The following is a 23,704-nucleotide window of genomic DNA, read 5'->3' as shown; positions in this document are numbered from 1 at the left end:
TAAAAAAAAGAATCGGTGTATCTGCAAAGTATAAGAAAGCGTTAGAGTAAATCGACGATTTCCCCAACAGGAAAAATAGTTTTCAACTTTGTAATATTTTCAGCAAAAAAAAATATTACGGAATTCATCCAAATGAAGAATCCCACGTATGTATTGAAGTCTTCACTATATGTTGATGTAGCTTTGAAACAAGAATACTTCTCCGATTCAGCTTGAGAATTCATTTTCTCCTCGGTGGGCGGAATTTTTCCTAGGGGTGGTACAAGCAAGTGGCTGGTTTTCTTGTCAATGACTGAATGACGGTAATTTGAGCCTTAAGATTGAAACTAGAATAGTGTTCGAAAACTTGCAATGAAACTCAATCATTAATGTTTTGACTCTAAGTTCTTGGCCGGAGCCGTGATTGATCTACATCTGGTCGGGGATCTGCCTAACCGCACCAAGTGGGCTTTTGACTGACTTGTGATTCTATTGTTTGGAAATCATTTCATATCAATTCATACTTGCATTTGTTGTAGGATATCCTCAACCTTTATTATGGGGTTGAGGGTCATTTGAAAGCTGTGTGCACTTCGAAAATTGGTGGATTTTTTGTACTTAGCCTTATCCGATTGAGTTGCAACAGGTTGCATTCAACGCCATTGAAAATTGGCCCAATCGGCCATAGGGTTCCGGAGTTATTGAAAAAAACCTTAATTCATCCCCAGTTGTGATGATGCTTTTCTCAATTAAATATGTTGAATTCGAACTAGTGTTGTAAATGCAGTACTTATTGCCTACATTTCGGCGGTTAAAAGATTTGGTGTAATTCTAACGCTGCTTAAAAATTACTCAATTATGAAAGTAATTGTTTGCGCCACGGCTAAACTCTAGGAACTTTTTTTTAAATAAGCGTAACTGTATTTGACATTGAAAATTGAAACGACTAATACTCTCTATGTAATATATTTCGTTCAACTGATGTTACTACCAGATATATTGCAATCTATTCTTTCCGTTTAATACATTAGTTAACCAAAATAGTTTGAATTAAGAGCACAATCGCCATTCCAAAAATAAAGGTCAAAATCAATTAGGCCCATTTTGAAAAACAAAACAATAGTTTCGAATTAGGAAATTTGCTGCGTCTAATGAAACTAGTTGCACTAGAATCGGTCAATTCCTTCTATATGAAATGCGTTTAACAAAAGTCGATTGGTGTATAACACTATGGGTCTCCGACCCTCTTATCAAAATTTGACATTTGGAATAAAATTATAGTCGTCAGATACAAATTTGTTGTACCTACGAGAAAGGCAAAACATTGTTTTTCCCTTGGAAAAAAAATCAAAGCCGTATTTTTTTTTTTTCTGTGCAAGCATCAAATCGTTTCGCAACAAACATATTTTGTTCCCTTGCAGGATTTTCTATCTTACGGTAACATTGTCGACCGGTTTCCACAAAAGCTTCTGTCATAGTCGTTTTCCGACACGCTTGAAACTGCGCGTGCTAAGTAAAATTTCAACCAAATTATTTAAAAATTTAGAAGGATGTTTCTTTATGCACTAATTAATCTGATTTTTATTTTTAGAGAGTTTAAAACGGTTATTATATCAGCGCATACCATTGTTTAACCTATGCAAAAATGTTTAACTTTTGTAAATATCTTATGCTTATTTCTCAACATGCAAGATTTGCCGAAATTTATTTGGTATTCAATCTGTATTTGTAAGTAAGTAAATAAGTAAGTAAGTAAATTGTAGGTTTTATGATTCACTACAAGAGTTTTTGAATCCTATAATAAATCCTACAATAAAACCCTAGTCGAGATTGTTGCTTCTTTCTCGCTTACACCAAAACCTCTTGAAGAGCAGTATCTGCCTAGTTGGCCCACCCTTGAAATGGATTTGAAAAGTAAATGTAAGACAGATTTCAAGATCAGAATATGACAACACATGCACATAGACTCGGCATTGAAAAACTTTCGAAATCTATTTGAGTTGGTATAGTAAGTAAGTTGGTAAAATTGCGAAATTCTCTAGACATTGGTTTATTAAAACAATCACATGGAAAAATAAAATACGTTCAGTCTCAGCAAAATAAATAAAAGTGTATTATCCACAAAACCAAAAAATGCCATAATCAAATATGCGAATGAATTATTAAAACAAAGTATATGCATGGTGACTCGTGATACATTTGTGCAAATTATTTTGCTTCGATGGAATCAACTTTAAAATCATAATAATTAGATATGACATTCATGAAAATCGACTGGCTGTTATAAATGCCGGTTGACCATTCAACTTATATGATGACCATAATTAGAAGAAATTTGACAGTTCAATAAAAAAAACAAAGGGAAACAAAGGAGATGTTATGGAAAAAAATGAAGCACTCTGCTATTTGTCGTTTGTGTCGGAAACAAAAAAAGCACATTGCCCGATTGCCGTGTCACCGTTAATGCAAAAGTTAAACGTTTTAGATGACTGAGGCGGGTCTACGCACCGTTTTATTTCCTCTATGTTAAGACTTCATCCAATTTGTCACCTCGCGATTTTGGAAGTGAAAATTTTGATATTGTAGCTGTGAATGTGTCAGCATGTACATTGTAAGTAAGCGCGCAGATGCAATAGATTCCATGTAGCAATCGTAAATGCCATTTAATCTCAGGTTAAGCCAATTAGTTTGAAGGTAATTTACAGAAGCCTTTCGTAGTAAAAAATAAAACAAACATCAAAAAGCTTTAATTTTCCAGATGGGTTTCATCAAGAAATGGACTAACTGAAGGACATGAATATTGCCGCGATAATACCACAATAAATAACTTCAAATGCCAAAGAGTTGTGGGAATGTTTCTTGGTTTGCCATCTCTCTTGATGCTGACAAAAATTTTCGGATTTTTTGTCATTATTATCTATGACAAAAACATTGTCGTTGTCATTGCTTCTCGTTTGTCGCTTGTTTTTCATGCGCATCCCAGAAAATTTGATTCCCTGGTCCCGATTAGAATAATACGGATATTTGCATCAAGCACAGGGAATCAATAATCGAGCAACGCCTAACAATATACCATTTGTCGTCAACAGAGTTTGTTACTGACAAGCACACCTCGCAACAAGCCTTTATCAGAACCCAAACACAATATGACAAGAATCATTTGCCTTGCATACTCTGATATTTCCGCGAGTACGATGCTAATTTTGTAATCTTAGTTAGATTCTCGAATATTTCCATAAAAGCAGAAACTATGATAGCTTGAAACCGACATTTGCTGTAGAGATAATGCAAAATAACGGGATGAAAAGTCAGCAACAAAATTGTCTTCTTTTTTGTTGCTGACAAAAAAAATTGGATCTTTGTCATTATTATCTCCGACAAAAACAAAGCTTTGTCGTTGGTTCTTTTTTGTCACTTGTTTTGCAAGCGGATCCAAGAAAAATTGATTCCCTGATCAAGCAGCATTCTTCATTTTCCAGAATAAATGTAGACAATCACCGTGCGTCTCCACAAGTTACGACTTTGATTTTTGCAATATGCAAATATTATAAACTTGGCTCAGCATTTTGAAAAACTTGGATAGGATATTGTAAATTTGGTTCAAAAAAGAACAAACAAAACATTGAAAAAACATTGAAACTCAACTAATGGTTTAATAATTTTGTAAGAGTGTAAAGTCAAACTCTGAAAGGCAACAACATTGAAAAAGAAACACAACTCGCCATAGTCTGCCGTAATCTCAAAAAAGTGACGTATACGCCAAATCACAGCATACAAGTTTTCCATTTTTTTCTGTTAAAGAGTTCCATGAGTACTGCTCGTTAACATCATTTTTGGAAAATGGCATATTCGCCAATTTTTCAGATTACGGCAGTAATGACTTGCGTTGATCCACCAGTACCAAGTGGACGGCTAGGCCGAGGAATGCAAAAATCATATCCTTTTATGTAAGAGTGTTCCAGGTCGGATCCGCTACGAATTCTTCGGCAGTGTTGGCAGAATCATACTCAAATATCAATCATCGAGGCCTCATGCGCGAGCTAACTTGCTTGCGATTCTGCAGCTAGATCATCACGTTCGAGTTTTCTACGTCGAAGAAACAGCAAAATCCAATCGAAGCCTATTGTTTGTTTACGTATGAATTTGTTATCCATTGTTTTAAGCAAAGAACGTAAATTCGATGAACTCAACGAAGAAAAACACGTAGAAATCATGCAATGATGCAAATCTCGAGTCGATTTGAATCGTGGATAAGATTTGAGAATTTGAGTTTATCTCAACACTGATTCTCGGTAGTAATGGGAATTCGACTGACTGCGACTAATCATTAGAAATCATCTCATCAAACAGGTGACCACTAGCTTCAGATCAGGACTTGAGAGCATTATTGAATATTCATGGACATAACAATAAAGATTAAGAGATAATTAAATTTGAACTGATGGCTCACGCTTTGTTCGGCAGAAATGCAGAATAAACACGAAGAAACACGCTTTTCCAATCTTGTCTCTACAGAATCGATTTAACTGTTTCTCGATTTCAAAAAAACATTTATTTTAAGAGAAATAAAGGGAGGTTTTGTTTTTATTATTGTTACCAAGTTTAATTAAAATTTGATGAATTTGGGTTTTTGTATTTGTCTTCTCATTGCTTAATAGAACAGACTTAATCGAGTACAATTCATACATTTTCTCAGACACAAATTAATACGAGAGTAACGGGCACAAACTGATTGTGCCAATCCTTCTGACTCAATAATCCTTCAATACTCAGCGTACAAAATCCTGTCGTGTATTCTGTTTAACAGACTGAGATCGCTTGAGAAGCCCTTTTTGCCTACCAGTCAGGTAGTCGCGAGGATCGATCTACGACGGATCAGATGTTTAGCTCGGCTATTGAAAGTTTGGTCCTATTTAAAGAATAATGTAAAATATTCTATATCTATGTGCGCTCGTATAGCAGTGTAGGTGTCAAAAAGATTTTCTGCGAAAGGTTTTTCTCGCTGTACATCTGCTTGCTGCCGATTCATCTATGCAAGAAGTAAATTGTTTTATAGACTTCTGTAGCGCTGCCATCAGCCTCGACTTGTTTGACACATGACGTACATGAACGACAAGGTTTCCAAAATTGATTAATCCAAAAGGCTGTTAATTTCTAAGCGCACCAAATTTAGACCAATGCATCTTTATTGGTACAGCACGCACGATCAATCAACAAGACAGCACTCCTCACGATATCGAGCAAAAGTACAAAAATTTAAACTACGCAAAACTTTTACTTTCACTCGATCATCCATTCCTTACCGTTCGCAGAACCGAACGAATTCCGTGATTGAGTGCACTTAGGTACGCATCTACCATCGTGCACGCGCTTACTTGCGCAGAGAAAATCGATCAGAGAAAAGCGAAAACTGCCCCACAGCCCCAGCGCAAAAAAAAGTGAAATTCATCCATTCCGGCGAATCAAATTTCGGTATCACTAGGTTAGAGGCGCTAACACTTCACGCCACGGTTGAGCTATCGCGCCCCCCGATTGAAGTTCGTTGCCCCTGAAGTTCTCCGATCCGACTCCTTCCACACCACCGCTCTAGTAGCTGATTTAGGTAAACGACCCTTTCCCAAGGTTTGAAACCACTTAAGAAGCACATAAATATCTTGAATAGGCACGACGATTTTCATATCGACGTAGAGCAATCAACTTAATCGAGCATCAGCAATTCGACGAAAATTTTCCTTTCACTTGGCATCACCACTAGCCCAAATAGCGAGCATTGCTCTTTGCTTTCCACGCCATCGTAGGTGTCATTACCCTCTCGTGGTTCCCTCTTTTTCGCAGCGCGGTTCGCACTTTTCCCATCAGAAGCGCCAACTGCGATCGTCGTCGGCTGCTTTATCCAATTTCCAATAGAGCATTAGATGGCGAAGCAGCATGCCACGAAAAAGCAATATAATAGAAGTAGACGCCCAAATGAAAGTGAAAAGTAAAAGTTTTTTTTCATCATTCACCATGTCGTTCAGACTTTCCGAAATGTTTTGTATACATTGCGGTCCCCAGGCCAAACTACTGCGCTGCTGCTAGGGCAGTTAAGCCAACAACGAGAGCCCACTGTGTGGCGGCCGTTTATGTTGGCTTTCTTTTCTGGCTCGATGTTTTTGTATTCATTAATTCATCCGTCGGTCGGCTGGCTGGCTGGCTGGCTGTCGACGAGGTCTTTGACATTACAATGAGGTTCCCCCCAAAGCGATCCGGTATTCCGGTACCGGTGCCGGTACGCCATTGGACACTGACTGCACCACGATCGCGGATGGGAGATATCGAAAATCGAACCGCGTGTCAAACCGGATCAACTGGATTCGTGACGACGCTGCTGGCCATCCATGTCATAAACTCCCAATGCGGCTGGGTGCGGATGAAACCGAAAGTTGCTCGCTTGATGACGGGTTGTTCGAATGGTCATGTGAGATAATTGCACTGTTTAGTTTGGAGGACAATAAAACATAACAATTTTAAAAGGTAAAGGGTGCTGGACCAAATCTTGTGTCAAATCAAGACGATTTGATATGCGAAAATCAAAATCTTCCTGTAGTAAGATTTTGATGAAAGTCATTATAAGGCCGATACAAATATTTAAAAAAAACAGTTATGTCCCCCCCCTTCGGATTTTTCTTCCCAAAAATAATATTTTGAGGGAGCAACAAAATAAAATTCGGGTAGTTTTGAGGATTTTCAAAATATTTTTTAACAAATCCGAGGAGTTTTTTGATTTTTCTTCATTTTTATATTTATTTTTTATATTCCCCCCTTGACCTTTCGGTTACCATTAGGACATAATTTTAATTAAATATTTGTAACGGCCTAATCATTACCTTCAAAATTTAGAAACTTTCTTGGGTGCAATTTTTAAATCTGGCAGCATAAATGACAACTTTAGCATGACATATATAGCATCCGATTTCAACTTATCAGATTAGAATTTGTTCAATAATTACAAAATGCGTAACACAAACTCGATAAAACCAGTAAACTAAATTGCTTATGGGTTTACTTAGCATATTATCTTCATTTATTCTTTAATTTCATCACTACATACTAATTTAAAGTTCATATTTTGTAAACAAGTTTCGAGCAATAAAAGTATTGCAAGCTTACAGGATTTCAAGGTAATGGAAAAAAGAAAATTAGATCTTTAAAATTTACTGGTCTGGCCTTATGAATATTCCTCCTATTGTAGGCATATCTTCAAAAAGTCATATATTTAGTGAATCATTCGTATAATTTGCTAAATTCCGTTCTAAAAAGTGTCGGGTGCATTTATACTAACTGTTTATTAGATTGCTTGACAAAATATTAAATATAACGATTATTAGACTATTTAGTGGAATAGTGCTGCTCAGTGAGTTCAAATCTCTCTTGCAATCGTCTTAACCATTCATTTGGCATTGAAATCGTTCCACCAGAAATGAAAAATGAAAGTGATTCATTTATTTATTTCCTTCGCAGCACACTTCCAACACGTTTCTAATTCTCTTCGACCTTTTCCCTTCGAATTTCCCCCTACACAAACCTCCCAACAAGTTCGTTGCCCCCGCTAGGTCAGAAACATTCAGGTTTTCATCTTCTCCCTTGTGTATCGTCATCGTCGTCGTCGTCGTCGCCGCCGTTTTCCCTAAACAGCATCGTGTTCGGTACATTAAGCCATACCCGCTTTCAGGCCACTGAACCCTCCGCGGCGGATGGTGGTGATGGGACAAATTCTTCCAAGAGATAAACAACGCAACAAACGCCGGTTTTCCTAACCTCTATCTCCAGTTTCCACACGCTGTCTACCGTCGTAGGAGGCTGTGCGGCACAGTCACGAGTGGGCCCTGAGACAGCAGCAGCCGTTGTTGGTTGGTTGCCAAGGGTGACGATAATCGAGGAAAAGTCCAAGCATGCTACGAAGAAGGAGACAACTACGACAACGACGGCGACGACAAGGAGGAAAACGAGAGTGAGAGTGTAACGCCAAACAATGAAGAGAAAAGAAGAAAAAAAGTTCATTGACTTGCAACATTTTCACTATGCATTCGTAGTGAAGGTGGGAGAGGTGCAAGCGGCATAAAACTTGAATCGTTGTACGATTAAAAACGTCGGTCACGGCGAGAAAAAGTTACGGGGAGCGATATTAGATGCACCAGGCCGAGTCTATTGAACTGTGAGTAGGGCTCGCTTACCGAAAGGTGGTGGGGCGATGGGAAATAGTGCCGCATTTGTAAACGTCAGGGCAGGGGAGTGTGACGAGTTGTAGAGCCGAGAAATCGACACAAAAGGTGAAGGATCGGAGCACCGATTCGGGGCTCGTGAAAGTTTCGCGCTGCGAAGTTCATTGGCCGTTTTGCTGCATCTTACGCGGTGCGTGTGAAATAAGTTCACTTTCTCCGCTAGGGTAATTGCTTTTATGATTTTGGAGACAAAGTGTGAGCTTTTTGTAAATTATAGGAGTAGGAACTTGCCTCGATTTTGCAGATTTGTCAAATTGGTAGAAAATAATGAATTTCAATTTTTTATTGAGAGTTTATCAAATGGACACTGGACTCGCTTTTTACGCGGTTGGATTTAATCAATTTTTGTTTCAACATCAATTTCAACTAATTTTTGAGGACATTTGTGGATTTTGTGTGGCATCAACTCAATGTTTATTGAGTCCAAAGGCCAAAATCAACCAAAAACAAACCGCGTAAAAGTGACTAACAAGTGAGATCTCGGTTGAAAGTCGCCAAAATTAAGTTATTCTTTTGCCGAACATTTGTCCATGTTTTACCGAAATTCGAAAGCTTTCCTAGAATCGTAGTTGTTAGATTCTTTAAATGATAATTTTAAATATTTGGCTTCTAAGTAGTTTACAAAAACCATTTCTGATAATGCCAATGGTTGTTGTGTGGCAGTGAAACAGCACTTGCTGTTGACTATATAAAGCAAATATTCAATAGCTTCAAAACCATCGAAGTAGGCCTAATGCAAACCACAACTGACAGCCACATTATTAGCAATCAAAGCAATCGGGAAATGTATCGCCAGTCACATGTAGTGAACCATCAATGACATAAAGTGTTTCAAGAGGCTCCCGCTTGCCTACGGTTAGAATAAATTCCACAGTTGTGAACAAACAAAAAGATGCCATGAATTTTAAAACCGCCTGTAACTCAATTATAACGAAGCTCAAAACCCCCAATAGCAGTACGTAACAACAAGAATAGATATAAACAACTAGGAGTGGTAATGGCCATCTTAGAGTAAGGAAGCGAAGGGAGATTGTGAGTGATTATTTTGTGTTAGTTATGTTTTTTTTAACAATATACATGTATGACAATATTTTGAGTCCGCAGAAGATGGTCGAAGGCCAGTGAATCAACCGAAACGTCCGGACAATCTGACAAACATTTGTTTTATTTCTCGCCGAAAATCAATCGATTATCAACCGAAACATGAACTATTTCTATACATATGAGAACTGTTCCATTTTCATTCTCATTCCGGGTAAAAGCCGTGATATTGATAACAAAACATGATATTAACTTGTTTGAAAAAAGAGTAAAAATAACAAGCGAAACTAACAAAAATTTGCACCGAAATATCATTAAAATATCAGATTTTGCTATTAACCAGAACAAACTAATGGTTCAAGATAAGTTAATAAGTTCTTGTTAATGGCAAAAGCTGATATGTTTATGATATTTCGGTGCAATTTTTGTTATTTTCGATTGTTATTTCAAACAAGTTATTGTCATGTTTTTTTTTATCAATATCACGTTTTACTGTTAATGAACAATTTTCGTCTACCCGGGATTGAATCATATTCGCCTTTGTTCGAAAGAATGGAGCTAAGCATAAGTTATTACATTACTTACGGGTACTTATTCAAAAGGACGTATGTGATTTTGTAAACAAAGATTCAAATGTCAATTTGTCCAATCTGATGGCGCTCCCACGCAAACCAAAACCACCAACAGGTAGCCGAAGGCTTCCCCTACCTGTCCGTGGTGGTGGTTTGCATGTGAGTGCTATCAGATGGGACAAATCGACGTTTGAACCTTTGTTTACAAAATCACATACGTCCTTTTGAAAAAGTACCCGAGAAATATAAGCAAAATATTATATTGCATTTTATTTTTATGTTTTGCCCTTCTCTTACTCCAAGGTGTAGCGAAAAGGCAACGATCTCTTCAACAATGATTTTTCGATATAAGGCCCGGATTACCTTAGTGTTATATGCCAATCGACTCAGCTCGACGATTTGAGTTGATGTCTGTATGTGTGTGTGTGTGTGTATGTATGAGTGCAAAATAAAACTCATTCATCTTCTAGGCACTTATTTTGAACCGATAAGATTACATTGCTAGTATACGGGTACGGGAAATCTTGTACCATTATTTCCTACTAAAAAATGGCCCGATTGGACTATGGAATCAAAATTTATGACCGAATTGTTTTTTTATAACGCACTAAAATGGCACTATTACCGAAAGGTGGATTATTTAGATTTTTTGATAGAATGAAGATGGGAGCTTTAGAAACGACGAGAAAACTTCCTTTTATTAGTCTTATAATCCCATAGTTCTAAAATTTCCATAAGTTTTAACTAAACAACTTGTGATTGCTAATTATCAGCATTGTTTTTTCAATCAACACTGCTAAGCAAGCATTAGGCTCCAACAAGGACTTCTTAGAGTTTTGACCTGTGTCTGCTTGCCTTCTCTTTTATTTTTACCTATGGATGACTTTGCAGTGATGCAACATTTATACCACAACCGATCACACTCACGCTGATGGCCCAAGTTCACAAAACGCAGCTGTTCCCTAACTGTTCAAGCTGAACTCAAATTAATTCTATTTTGCCAAAAAATCAGCCCCCGTCAAGGACCATTCGATTGTTCGAATCGTGTCTGCTAATCTGCTTCCGCTTGCCTTGATACCTACTTATCTATATGGAAGCTTGGCAGATGACTTGCCAAAGTCCCTGAATATGAATTGCGCGCGGCCTTCGGCTAGTTCAGCGCCCCGGTGCGGTGCCAGTTCAAATTTTAGCAAACACCCACCGCTACGAAGCAAGGTCAGCCGCGTCAATCATCCTCAAATTGATACGCTCTTGGAGATTTGTTATCACCCGAACCGGCGGTGCAGCGGTTTTCTGCCCGAAACTGATAATTAAAACGTTTAGGCTACTGGCTCGCGCTAGTCAGGAAGAACATTGCACACACAAATGAGGTGAACGCCTCGCGAATGCCAAGGTAGGATTTTGCGTTGGGAACAATAAACTCGCGCTCGCTAGCTCACTCACCGCAGAGCTTGAACCCGGCGGTACGGCAGCAGCGCGTCAACGGCCCATTTCAAGTTCAGCGTATGCACTTGAAACCTGCCTGTTTACAATATGTCACAAACAACAGTTTTATTCGCTCTCTGTCTCTCTATGCTCGCGCACGTTCGCATATGCGAGATAATCTCGCGCACTCCCGCTCTCTTTTGCGTTCTCTTCTCGTTCGTTCGCTTGCTCGCATAACTACAGCAGCGACGTCGGCGGCAATTAACTCTTCCGGCTATCCCTGAACCCATCTTCAGATGCTTGTATTCTGAGATACTGCCACAAGAAACCATGGCCGGCCAACGGTGATCGGTTCTTGGTCGGTCGTTCTTTGCGAGTTTTACCACGCGGGGAATGACCTCACTCTCACTCGCAAACGGCCTCCGCTCAGTATATCTCACCAAGGTAACGAGCGGCTATAGTGCTCCATAGCGAGGCCAATAAGTGCGTGTACGGAAAAAGCAGACATTTAGGCGTTTTTCTTACTATGCTCTCCTCTTTGTTTGAGCATTGGAAGATGCTTTTCGGATCGAGGGAGTCGTATCGCAGCGAAATAAGGAAGGGAAATCAAGGGCGTTCTCTGTCCCGCTTTTTCGCCGAGCATAAAAATGCAAACCCGACGAGGGGGAGAGCGAATCACCATCGCTTATGTTTTGAATGCATGCATTCTTTCTGAATGCACCCGGTTCTCGGGAAGAAACATCGAGAAGGGTCGCCAAAGAAGCAAGAACCATTGAAATTAGCTTCATCGCACGACTACCATTATAACTCAATTGAACCCGGAAAGTTCAAGTTCAACGAGCGTTGACTGGGAAAAATGAAACACAGATATCAGGAAACGATATCCAGTGCAATCAAGATCTATCAAGAATCATAAATTACCATTCATAAATTAGTGGGAATCGAATCATAGTAGACTTTGAAAATCTTAGCAGGCCATGCACCGAAGCAAACGATTTCAAAGAGCAACAGTAGGCTGATGGGACTCGTACAGGAGGTTGACTCGTTCGCTTGTTCACTGCAAGCGAATGAGCGAACACAGCACAGCCCGGAGAGTGGATGGATAGATGGATGGAATTGGAAGAGAAAGGTCAACGACTCACGACTACGAGGGCATTGGCTTAGCTCGCTCACTCGTTACTGCTACTGCTCGCGAATGAATGGAAGGGCAATGCACTGGTGACCGTGTACCAACTTGATGTTGCTTCGACTTCTGCAGAGCAGTTTTTGAGAGTTGATGAGGTGAAATTTTTCCGTGGATTTTCTCCGATCTTCCCTCCCCGCTTCCGCAATAATTCCCAGCTTGTAAGCTATGCAATCTTGATGTTGGGGTCATGATTCATGTTGTGTCTTATTAGATCGTATTTTGGTGGCATCGTCTAATTGCTCGACGACGGAGAGCGAAAGTTGGAACTTTCTAATCGGTATAAAAATGGCAATAATGATGATTGAAAGGATATAAATAGTTTTACCTATGTTGAGGTCCGGTTCGCCTTTAGAACTGCTTGCGACGCTGTTATCCATAATGACTTGTGGTTTCACACTGACAGGAGCAGCCTGATGGTGAATTGGAACTGGAGAAGGAGCGGGAAGCATATGATGCTGCCCACTAGGAGAAGATGGAGCCGCATGGGAGTACCGGACACAATCTTCGGTCTTTTGGACCAACAACACTGGCCCCTTGGAGAACTGAAGATGATGAGCCAGTTGCGGCTGCTGCTGCTGAAGATGGTGACCATGTAGATAATCCCCAGGCAGCATCGGTTTATGCGGAGGAGAATTCTCCAATACAATATTTTTCATACTATTGATAATTTTAGGGTGATTGGTATACGTTGATTGCACTACTGTAAACTCCTTGGGAGGCCGAACCTCTTCAATACGACCAACCGTGGTACTGTTCGGGATACACGGCTCTCCCGTTGTCGCCCGGTAGCTGATGACCGGTGTTTGCGACTGAGAACACTTTGGCACCTGTACCACATTCATCGTATTTTCCTTAATTACCGAGTTTTGATAAGAGATGTCTGACAACATTTTTCTTCTCTTCCGGTTTCACAATTTCATATCACATATATATTTTATTCTTCTGTTGACAAATATTTCCCCGTGTATTTCACCCCCAAACTTGGTTTTCCTTGGTTTTCAAATCCTCACAAAATTTTAAGAATATTTCCTCTTCTTGGTAACCATTAATCCACAGCTGGTTGATTTCCGCAACACAAACAAAACACCTTATTATTATTACTATTCACATTGATCCTACGACAACTTGCACACGGCGCGCGCCACCGAAACAACCCGCGACCACCAAAAACATCGACCGCCAATATTCGAGCGATATCGTCAAATAAAACCACACGCCAAAACGTGGACGGACCGCGGCTCGAAACGCGCAAACCAACCGAACGAGTCGCAAGCAGACAGGCAACAAAACCCAGAGAGCTGCGAGAGACCGTCGACGACGAGGCACGTTGCTTTTTTCAGCCCAAGACCAACGAAAGGAAAATTGGTACTGGTCGAGCCTACGTCTAAGCGGTAGCGTAAAACATCAACAGCCAGCAGTCGGCACACCGCGGCGCGCACATCACAAATTGAAGGTCATGTGGAGGGGGCTGCTGCTGCTGTGCCGTGGCCCGTGTGCTCCTGAATGGACGAAATGAGTGTAAATAAACACCCAAAAATCGAGAGCCAAGGTGGGAGAGACAGAGCCGATTCTCGCGCACTCTGCTGTCAGCCGTCGTCGTCGCGCTCTCTTTCACATGCATTGCATGCGGCGAGCATCGCTGAAAGGAAAAACTATGGCAACTCGATACACTTGAATTTTCCTCCCATAGCAGGCGCTGCTGGCTGCTGATGGTTTCTGGCGAGAGCGAGCGCAAGTCGTTTTCGTTTTTCAAAGAACCGTGTTAAGCATTTTCCTCTCCTTTGGTGGATTGTCGTAGGTGTATGCGGTATTACAATCGTTTATCGTTAAATGACGTACCCTTTGGACTTAGTAAATAAGTAAATCCTTTCATTTTCTTCAATACGTCCAACAGCGTCGCCAGGGAAGATCAAGGTTGTTGGAGCAGGTGTTAATTCGGTACGGAAGTTACGGAAGATTGTGATCCACCCTAATACAATGGTGAATAAATATTATAATATTTGACACTTGGAAACCCACATATCGCATACCCTTAATATATCGATTCAACTACTCGGGTTGTTTTAAACTTGATTAAAAAGACGATCGTTCTTGCTCTTCTCGTGTGTTCTCGAAACCGAGCGCGAGTTCTAGCTCTCTTCTGCCGCTCCATCGCATCGCAAGAACGCATTCTTTGCGGACGACGACGACGATCGTCACACCGCAGGTTCTTCTTTGGCTGCTGCTGCTGCAGCAGTCAGAAGAAACTTTCTCACACACCAGCATGAGTTGGCCCGGAGTTTCGTGACATGTTTGCATAAATAAACTAAACTTGTTATGAAATAATGTACTATGGACGATGCGATGTCAAGAGGTGGTGCAGAGCAAGAATACGATCATCGGCTAAATCGAGCTGAGAACGAAACGACCGTTGTCGGTGGGACGCTGAGTCGCGTCGCACGGTGCAGACCAGTTCTACTTGTTTCGCAAACCTATCCTGGCAGCAAGGTCAGTAACAATCGCAATACAGTTCTAATGGATCGGTTTTTCATGTATATGATAGAATGAATAAAAAAAGTTAAGTTGCTGTATACGGAGGATGGCGATCTTTGTAGTTAGGCAATATTGGTCAATTTGTGTGAAAACTATATGCAGAAAAATGGATAGTAGGTAGCATAAGTCTACGAATAATAAAGCAGATAAGACTGTATTGAATTGACAAACCTTGCAGTTTATTTATATGCCATCACTGTTTTCTTATAAATATGTTTTTAGATTTTTACATTTTTTCCAAAAGGATCCTTAAAATCAATGTTTATTTAATAAATTTGAAACGCATAAAAATACCACATACCCTGTCGAATGCTACTTGTGGGAACGAATCGGACTGATATCGCAATTGGAATGATATTCATTTTTCGGACTAAGTTGTTTTAATACAGTTTTGACCCAAAATCATCGTCGTATTTATGCCTTAACTATAGAAATGTGCTTCTTTTTATTGCTTTCTTGAATTATATGTCAAATTACTACTCTTTCACATACAGGAGAATTTTTTTAGTTTTAGAAATTCTTGATTGTTAATTTTGATTTATTTATAGAAATTCTGTATTTTTGTCAATGGAAAATTTTGATTCCTAATGGAAAACTGCTCTTCTATATTTTCAATTTATGGTTTTTGGAAAAGCGTCCCATGTTTGTGGAAAATTTTTAGAGAAATTTTATTATTATTCGTTGCTTCTAACTGACCTATGTGCCGGTCATATCATCGGTGGCGGTGGCGTTACGGTGGTGCGCCGTTGACTTTTATTGGCGGCAGCGACGTGGACCGGCGTGGATGAAAAAATTATTTAAACGCGGATTATTCTCTGATGAATCTTACTCTATCAATAAATCCTGCTTTACTTTTCGTGAATTAGATTTCAAAATTCGTTTTACTTTTCAATATACCGAAATTTCAAAAAAATCGAACTACTATTATTTGAATTACATATACAATTGGGCAATAGTTGAGTGGCTGCATATCTAGTTTGTTTAAATATTTTGTAGTCCAACTTCGTTCACTTGCTGTGAACCCTAAATCTTGGAAGGATGTATACGATGGAATCCACTAATAGCAGCCATCATGGACAGCTAATGCCTCAATAGGTGATCAACATAACTGAAAATGAGCACTGGCTGAGTAAGACTGGGGCACGATGACTAACTCAATTGAATATTCTTTTGACAATTGGTTATATATGCCTAAAAAAGTTCTTGGTGAAGTTCTTGAAGGAATTCCTGAAGGAAACCAGGATTTGTTTTATTAAATTCCTAAAAGCATTTCTTCAACTTCATTAAGAATTTCATCGTAAAATCCTATGAGATTTGTTGCAGAAATTCATACTGGTATTCTTTCTGAAATGCATTCAGGTTCTCTTTGGGAAATTCCTCTAGTAAAACCATACAATATTCCTACAGAAAATCATTCGAAAATTTATTAAGGAATAAAATAGTTTCCGATGCAATTCCTAAAAGAATTTCCGAATAAATTTCTTCTCGAGAAAATTCCGGAATTAATGTCGGAAAGAGTTTATGAAGGCATTTCCGGCAAAATTTGTGAAGAAATTTCTAGAATAACTTGGGGAACCATAGGAATCCCAAAGAAAAATCAGAAGGAACCTTTTAAGGAAATTTTGAAGAAATCCCTACAGACATTTTCAAAGTAGTTCCGAATAGAATTTTCAAATGCATCCCAGAAGCAATTTTCGAAGGAATTTTCGTAGGAATTTCCGAAGAAATTTCTAAAGGAATTTTGAATGAATTTCTGTAGAACTTCCAGAAAAAAATCAAAAGTAATGGAGAATGTTGTTAAGTAATTACTGAGGAAGATTTCCAAGAATTTCTTAATAAAGTTACTAAAGAACCGAAGGAATTTCTAAAGGAAATTCGATAGAATTCCTAAAGGATTTTACGGAGCAATTGCTAAATGAATTTCTTTAAAATTTCCAAAGGAATAACCTTCTTAGAATTCCTACGTTGAATTTTTGGAGGAATATCTTGAGGAATTTCAAAATATATTTAAATCCAAATGAATTCTTGGTAAAACTAAGGCTGTCGGAAGTTTCTTCGAGAGTTTCTTTGAAAATTCCTTCAAGAATTTTTTCGAATATCCCTCCAGAAACTTGTTTAGGAATTCTTAAGAAATATCCCAGTATTTTGCAAGGAATTCCAAAAGAGTTCTTAGCGGAATTTCTGAAGAAATTTTCGAAGAATACCAAAATAAATTTCTGAAGGAATACGTAGAAGAAATACCGAACTAATTCCTGAAACTCCAAAGAATACCCGAAAGAATTTACGAAAGGATTTTTAGAGGAAGAGTGTATTTTTTTTCCTGTTCGGGTGTGCCACTGCGACTATTGTAGCGTTACCCGTATCCTTAGTGTTTGAGTGCAGGTTAAATTACTCCATTACTATTGAGTAGCAATGCAGTATACAGTTTCGATACAGTTCTTGTTTTGTTTTCTCAAGAGGATAATGACAAGGTCTCGCTGTTTAGACCCTTCACAGAGACCAATCCCATTGAAGGCGCGCCCCTTGTCAACAGGAAATCAATCCTTTCTCGAGGGAACAGAACAGTAATACTGTTATTTGTCCATGCATCGGAGCCCTAGCCACATCCTTGTCTTGCTTCTGGAATTATCACCAGTAAAACTCCTAAAACCAGGGATTTAGCTCTGTCTACAAGACCATTTCAGACAAGAGAATTTGTTCAGTAATAAGAACTTCCGTGTGTTCCTCTCACTACCATTGTTCACCAGTTCAAGAAGAGTTAGTACGTATTTAAACCACTAACTCGATTTTTCCAGCAGTCAGTTCAGCCTAGGGACGGGTACCGAGGTTTTTTTGACTAATTGCTTGAAAAGTTGTTTCCGCTGCATACAGTTTAGCCTCAAACAAGAGGAATTCGAGTCTTTCTGTCTGCAAGGCAACATTAATTGTGTTTTATTTCTGAGACTGCTGTTGGTAGCGGGGACTAAATACGATGAATCCTTAATTACCACAACTTATTTCCCTAGCTAGGAAAATGGATTAAGCCTAGGGCTCTGTTTGGTAGATCTTACACCGCAACACACTACGTCAAAGTGATCTACCGTGTTACGGGAAAGTGTATAACTCCCTGAGGCATTTTCCCAGGGAATTCCTGGACGAAATTCCAAAGCAAATTCCTTTGAGAATTCCTCCGATTCATCAAAAATACCTTTATAAATTTGCTAATGGGTTCATCTGGAAACTCCTTTCAGGAATTCTTTTAAGAAGTTTTTTAGAAATACCTTGAAAAACTAAATAATTTTTCTAAAAACTAAGCAGCGAGGCGACAACATCCCAATTCTAGGTTACAAATGGCTGTAAATGAGAAAAGCGTTCACAGTAGGGATTTAGACATTTATTTTGGTTTGCGAAATAAGTCAACTCTCCTAAAAGCACAAATCTAAAAACAAAGGAAAGTTATTGATAAAGTGGCGTGGCTGATTTTAATACATGAAATCAAGATTAATGCATCCAGCGGTGATGATGTCTTTCTCGATCATTGTAAAATGTATCGAGAAAAGATCAAAAGTCTTGAAATAATTTATAATAGGCAACAAGCGATTGAAAGCATTAGTTGTTTTAGTATTATTCATGGGTAGAAAATTCTGTACAAAAATTCAAAATACAAAAATTGGGATGTGCACAAAGGCATTATTATTACTTTTATTACCTTTTAGAAACTAAAAGTGTTTAAACGTATGTACATATAAGGAATGTTTTTCGACAAATTATATCAAATTCGGTCTTCTTTAACATCATCGGATGAAGTAAAAGTAAATAATTAGATTACTATCCCTAAAACGACATATGCTCATTCTCGATGTAATTCATTCGTTTGAGTATAAATCGTACTACGTACAAACTTGTTAAAAACCCTATTATGAGCACATATGAAAAGCTTCTGGTACATATAAAAGTAGGTTAAGCCAGAATCTAACCGGGCGACTAGAGGATCAGAAGCTACATTTTTACGCAAAAAGACGTGAAAAGTCTTGAAAAAATCCCGCGGTTTCCATTAATCCATTAACCCTGCAAATCGGCAACAATTGCAACAATTCGACGGGGAATCTGGTCCCATTGTGTTAAAAATTGGACTGATCGGACTCTGGACTCGAAATTTTGGGCCAATATACTATTTTTTATTTAAAATAAACAAACCTTTTATAGGAGGCCCGGAGACACATTTTATTCGAAAAATACATTTAAAAAATTGCTAGGACTCTTAGTCTTAACCTATTTACTCACAACAAGTTGTATATGACGCAACAAATTGCATTCGACAGGGGACAAACCTTAGTTGATCATTATTGAATATAATCACGATCGGTCGTTGCGTTCAAAAGTTATGAAGAATATGGTGTGTTGAACCATATAAGCTTGGTTGGTTGATTCGCTATACAGCGTTTGTAGGAGCCGTAATGTAGGTCATTATTTATGATGTCTTACAATTATACAATTAATATTACAATTCTTTATCGTTACATTCCCAAGAAAACCCAATAAACTGCTCCTCAGAATGTACTATTTCCCGTATTTGTTTTTTTTTAATCTTGATCCAACATATATAACAAAAATCTTAAAACACACTTTGACTGTCAAACAGCAATTTATATTACTTATGTGAAATTCTTTTAAACCACTCACCCACTTGAGTCTTGGCTAATCCGATCTATCTGAGATATCAGACGATTTCTCGCTTAACTTTTCAAAGGTCCTAAGTAACATTTTTCAAGAATTAATCAACGCAATCAACAGAACAACATGAAAGCTTTAGATTGCAATACTCAGATTAATTCATGAAAAAATGTTACTTAAGTCGTTTTGAAAAGTTAAGCGAGATTTGGAAGAAAAAAATAAGCGAAGGATTAATGATCGCTCGTGATCGATCGGGGACACCCATCAATGTACATTAGGCGTACACGGTCTATAGCTATATGCTTATAACTGACAAGTCCTGATTTTAAATTAATTTTTAATTTAATTTTCAATTTTTAATTTTTTAATTTTTAATCAATCCATCTGAAATAATAAAAACATATATTATTAGACACAAATAAAATTTTGAAGAGTTATAAGAATTCATTCTCAAACCAAACACTAATTTGTTTGACATGAAAAACATTCGACAGGCTTCCAAGGCAACTAGGACTCCGTTATAAATCTGTACACAGCATGTGTCAAAATGATAATGCCATAGTTGATCCGTGGCTATAAAAAAAGCTGGTTAGCAGCTCATATGGGCGAAAATATTGTTCGGAAAAATTGGTCGTTTTGCAGAAAGGGCTAATTGGCCGAACGGTCATACAACCGAAAATATCATTTGCTGAACGATTCAATTAAATGGCCCTTTCTGCCAAACGACCACATCAGAACAAACTGATCTATTCTGCCAAACGACTTTTTTGGCTAAACGACATTTTCGGACAAATGAAATTTTCGATGAGAAATGTGTCCGCCTAATGGCTTGTTCGGCAAAACAACTTTCGGTCAAACGGCCCTTCCTGTTGTTTTGGTCGAAAGTCATTCGGCGGAAGCCATTTGTTCGAGTGCCACTTGGCTAAATAAGATGTTAATCTGAAAGTCATTGAGCCGAATTCAATTTGGCTGAAATGAACGATTATTAGGTCGAAAATGTTATTTGGATATACGGTCGAAAGGTACATACGGCCTAAGTAGCCTAAAATCGTTTGCCCTAAAGGTCATTTAACCGAAAATGTCGATAGGCCAAATAAGCCGTTCGGCTAAACAGGTCATTTGGTCGAAAATGCCGTTCGGTCAAAATGGCCGAATGAGACTAACGACCATTTCGGCCACACGGAATTTTCAACCGAACAGCTTTCTTAGCCAAATAACCTTTTTAACCGATATTCGGCGTTTAACCATTTCTGAAAAATGACATTTTCAGACAAAAAAACTTTCGGCCAGCTGGACTAATGATTTGTTCGATTAAATTATGTGTTTGGCCAAACAACTTTCTGTCGTTTGATTTCAATGAAAAAATATTTGAGTATCAACAGAAATCCTTAGGAGTTTCCTCGAAAATTCTTCGGAAAATCCAAAGGAAATTCTTTGGAGTTTTTACAAGAAGTTGTATGAAATTGTGCTCTTTAACAGAAAAATGGAAATCTCGTAGGTTGTAATTTGGCACATACGTCACTTTTGCAGATTACAGCAGTCTACACGTGAGGTCAATTGTCATATATAGACTCATCAGAATATTATTTGCAAGAAACCTTGACGAAGAAGCTGTCGCAAGATACGTTTTAGTCTGCAAACGGGAATGTCAGTAAGGATATAAGTTCTCCAGAGGCACTCTGCGAGGCTTCGGAATAGTCAATAAGGTATTTACAAAATCCGCAGAAGCTTATTAGTAAGAAACCATGAAGAATAAGTTGTCGCATGATACTTTTTAGGTTTGCAAACCGATAAAGGTTTGGAAGAATGTCTTTGTACTTTACAGACTCAGTAGAAGTTTTTTTTTCGTAAGAAATCATGATTGAGCTGTCGCATGACACATTTTGGACTGCAAACAGAAATGTTTCCTCCTACAGGTTCTTGGGAGAATCCCAAGACGTCACAGGTTTATTCGCCAGAAGCCGTGAAGAATGCGCTATCGTATGTTCTGTTTTGTTCGAAAACGGAAATATTTCCTCCTACAGGTTCCCTCGGGGTACAACGTAGGGTTTGTTTGTGATAAATCATGAAGAATGAGCTGTCGCATGACAAGTTTTGAGCTAAGAATGATAATGTCCTCTCCTACTACTTCCCCGGAAAATCTGGAAGCATCCTAGCGACGCTCATAAACTCTGAAAAATCACTAGTAGAATCGTGTTAAGTGTAGCTTTGTTATAAGGTAAAGGTTGAGATGAGTTCCGCATAAAACAAAAATTACCGTCAAAATACCCCAAACGCCAAATCGTAGGTACCCCAACGAAATCTGGAACATATTCGGAATCATCCGGAAATCATGAGATAGTTGATTTCTTTTACTTTCATTGCATAAATACCGCACATATAACACCATTGCACCCTAAGAACAGTAGATACAAATAAAAACTAATTCACATGGATAATGAAGAAACATAACAGCTGTCCATTGGAACCTGTTGATCGAAAATTGATACGTCAAATCACCCAATTATATATCCCACAAAAATATACTGATTAAAAAGGGTAAAAACATAGTTTTTGGTCGAAACTGCCAAAATTCCAGGTAGAGGTTTAAGTCAATGGACGTGCGACAATGGACGTGGACAATGGACGAGATTTGAAATGGAAATTGGATCACCGGTTACAATTATCACTGAGACGTTTTTCAGCAGAGATTTTGGAGAATTTGTGTAACATCTCTTCCGTGAAAAGATGGTATTTTATCTCGAAAGGTGCTTCTGATGTCGTTGGTGGTTGTCAAGTAGTTAGTCGAAAAATTAATTCATTTGTGCGTTGATTGTCGAGTAAATGTCAATCCGTTTTTGTGAGACAAATAATACCCAATGCCTGTTGTGGAAGCTTATGTTGCCGCATTTTAAGGCGGAAAGTTTTTTTTAAAACTGATAGTAAATCCGGCGTACAATCAGCTGGATCTGGAGGAATCAGTCATGATTGCATTAGCATTAGAAATAAAGTTATGAAGAAAAACCATTTCTAGTGAAACACTCATCCCTTAGTTAACAGTAATATTCCTGACTGATTTAGAATGATTCTTTGTTTCTAGGTGGCATGGATTATTGGCATTGAATCCCCCACAAATTAAGGCACTTCCACAGTTATTAACTGTGAGGTTTCTAAATCAAGTTGCCATTTTTGCATTCGTATATCGTGAGGCTAACACGATGATACTTTTATGCCCAGGAAAATCGAGAGAATTTGCAATCCAAAAATTACCTAAAGCGGACCGGGAATCGAACCCAGTCACCCTTCCTGAGTAGCACACTTGTGACATATCAGTCACTGTGACTCATATGCGACCAAATCTGGTCACATTGGAGTTGCTGCAACCGAATCTTTATGAACTGTGTTACTAGGGTTAGCATGGTATTGCTTTGTAGTTGAGACACATGTACACCAGAATCGGAATCCAAAACTAAGGCCGTTACAAATATTTAATTAACATTTTGTCCTACTGGTCTCCGTAAAGTTTAGGGGAAGGGGGTGGTGGCTAAAAAATAAATATTAAAATGAAAAATCAAGAAACATCTCGGATTTGTTAAAGAAAGTTTTGAAAACCCTCAAAATTATCCGGATTTTATTTTGTTACCCCTTAAAATATTATTTTTGGCAAAAAAATCCGAGGGGGAGACAAAATAGTTTTCAAATATTTGTAAAGGCCTTATTGAATAAAATGCACAAATTTAGTACAATATTTGACAATTCCCTTAACTTTTCAAAAGGATCTAAGTAACATTAAAAATTTACTTATGTCCTTTTGAAAAGTTAAGCAAGATTCTAACTGCTCCATTCGACCATTTAAAAACGATCTTTGATCAAAATGAAATCACAAAGATTATAGCTGAAATTTTCTATTCATAATTATCCAAACTACTAAGCTTTCAATTTCGAACTACACTTTAACTGACACTCCACACAGTCGATGCTCCGCAAAGTGTCAGCAACCTCTTATCCGAGCTCACAATTTCTCGAAATGTGAACGTACGTAAATCGGCCTGGTCGGTCTCTTGGTCGCTCGGTCC

At 38.4% G+C, this 23,704-nt stretch overlaps 1 protein-coding gene across 5 annotated transcripts in view; it reads right to left on the bottom strand.

The window, feature by feature from the left end:
• Nucleotides 1–23,704, bottom strand: part of LOC134227501 (ecdysone-inducible protein E75-like) — a 220,689-nt gene that overhangs the window by 94,489 nt on the left and 102,496 nt on the right. The window contains exon 1 of one of the 5 annotated variants that reach the window (XM_062709044.1): nucleotides 12,790–13,819. The exons of the other annotated variants lie outside the window; for them this stretch is intronic. Coding sequence (XP_062565028.1) covers nucleotides 12,790–13,354 — 565 coding nt within the window. The 5' untranslated portion in view covers nucleotides 13,355–13,819. Of the gene's footprint in view, nucleotides 1–12,789; nucleotides 13,820–23,704 lie in introns of those variants that run through there. 5 annotated transcript variants of the gene reach the window in all.

Source organism: Armigeres subalbatus, chromosome 3, assembly GCF_024139115.2.
Source record: "Armigeres subalbatus isolate Guangzhou_Male chromosome 3, GZ_Asu_2, whole genome shotgun sequence".
Taxonomy (NCBI): Eukaryota; Metazoa; Arthropoda; class Insecta; order Diptera; family Culicidae; genus Armigeres; species Armigeres subalbatus.
This window is presented reverse-complemented; position numbering and strand designations above follow the sequence as displayed.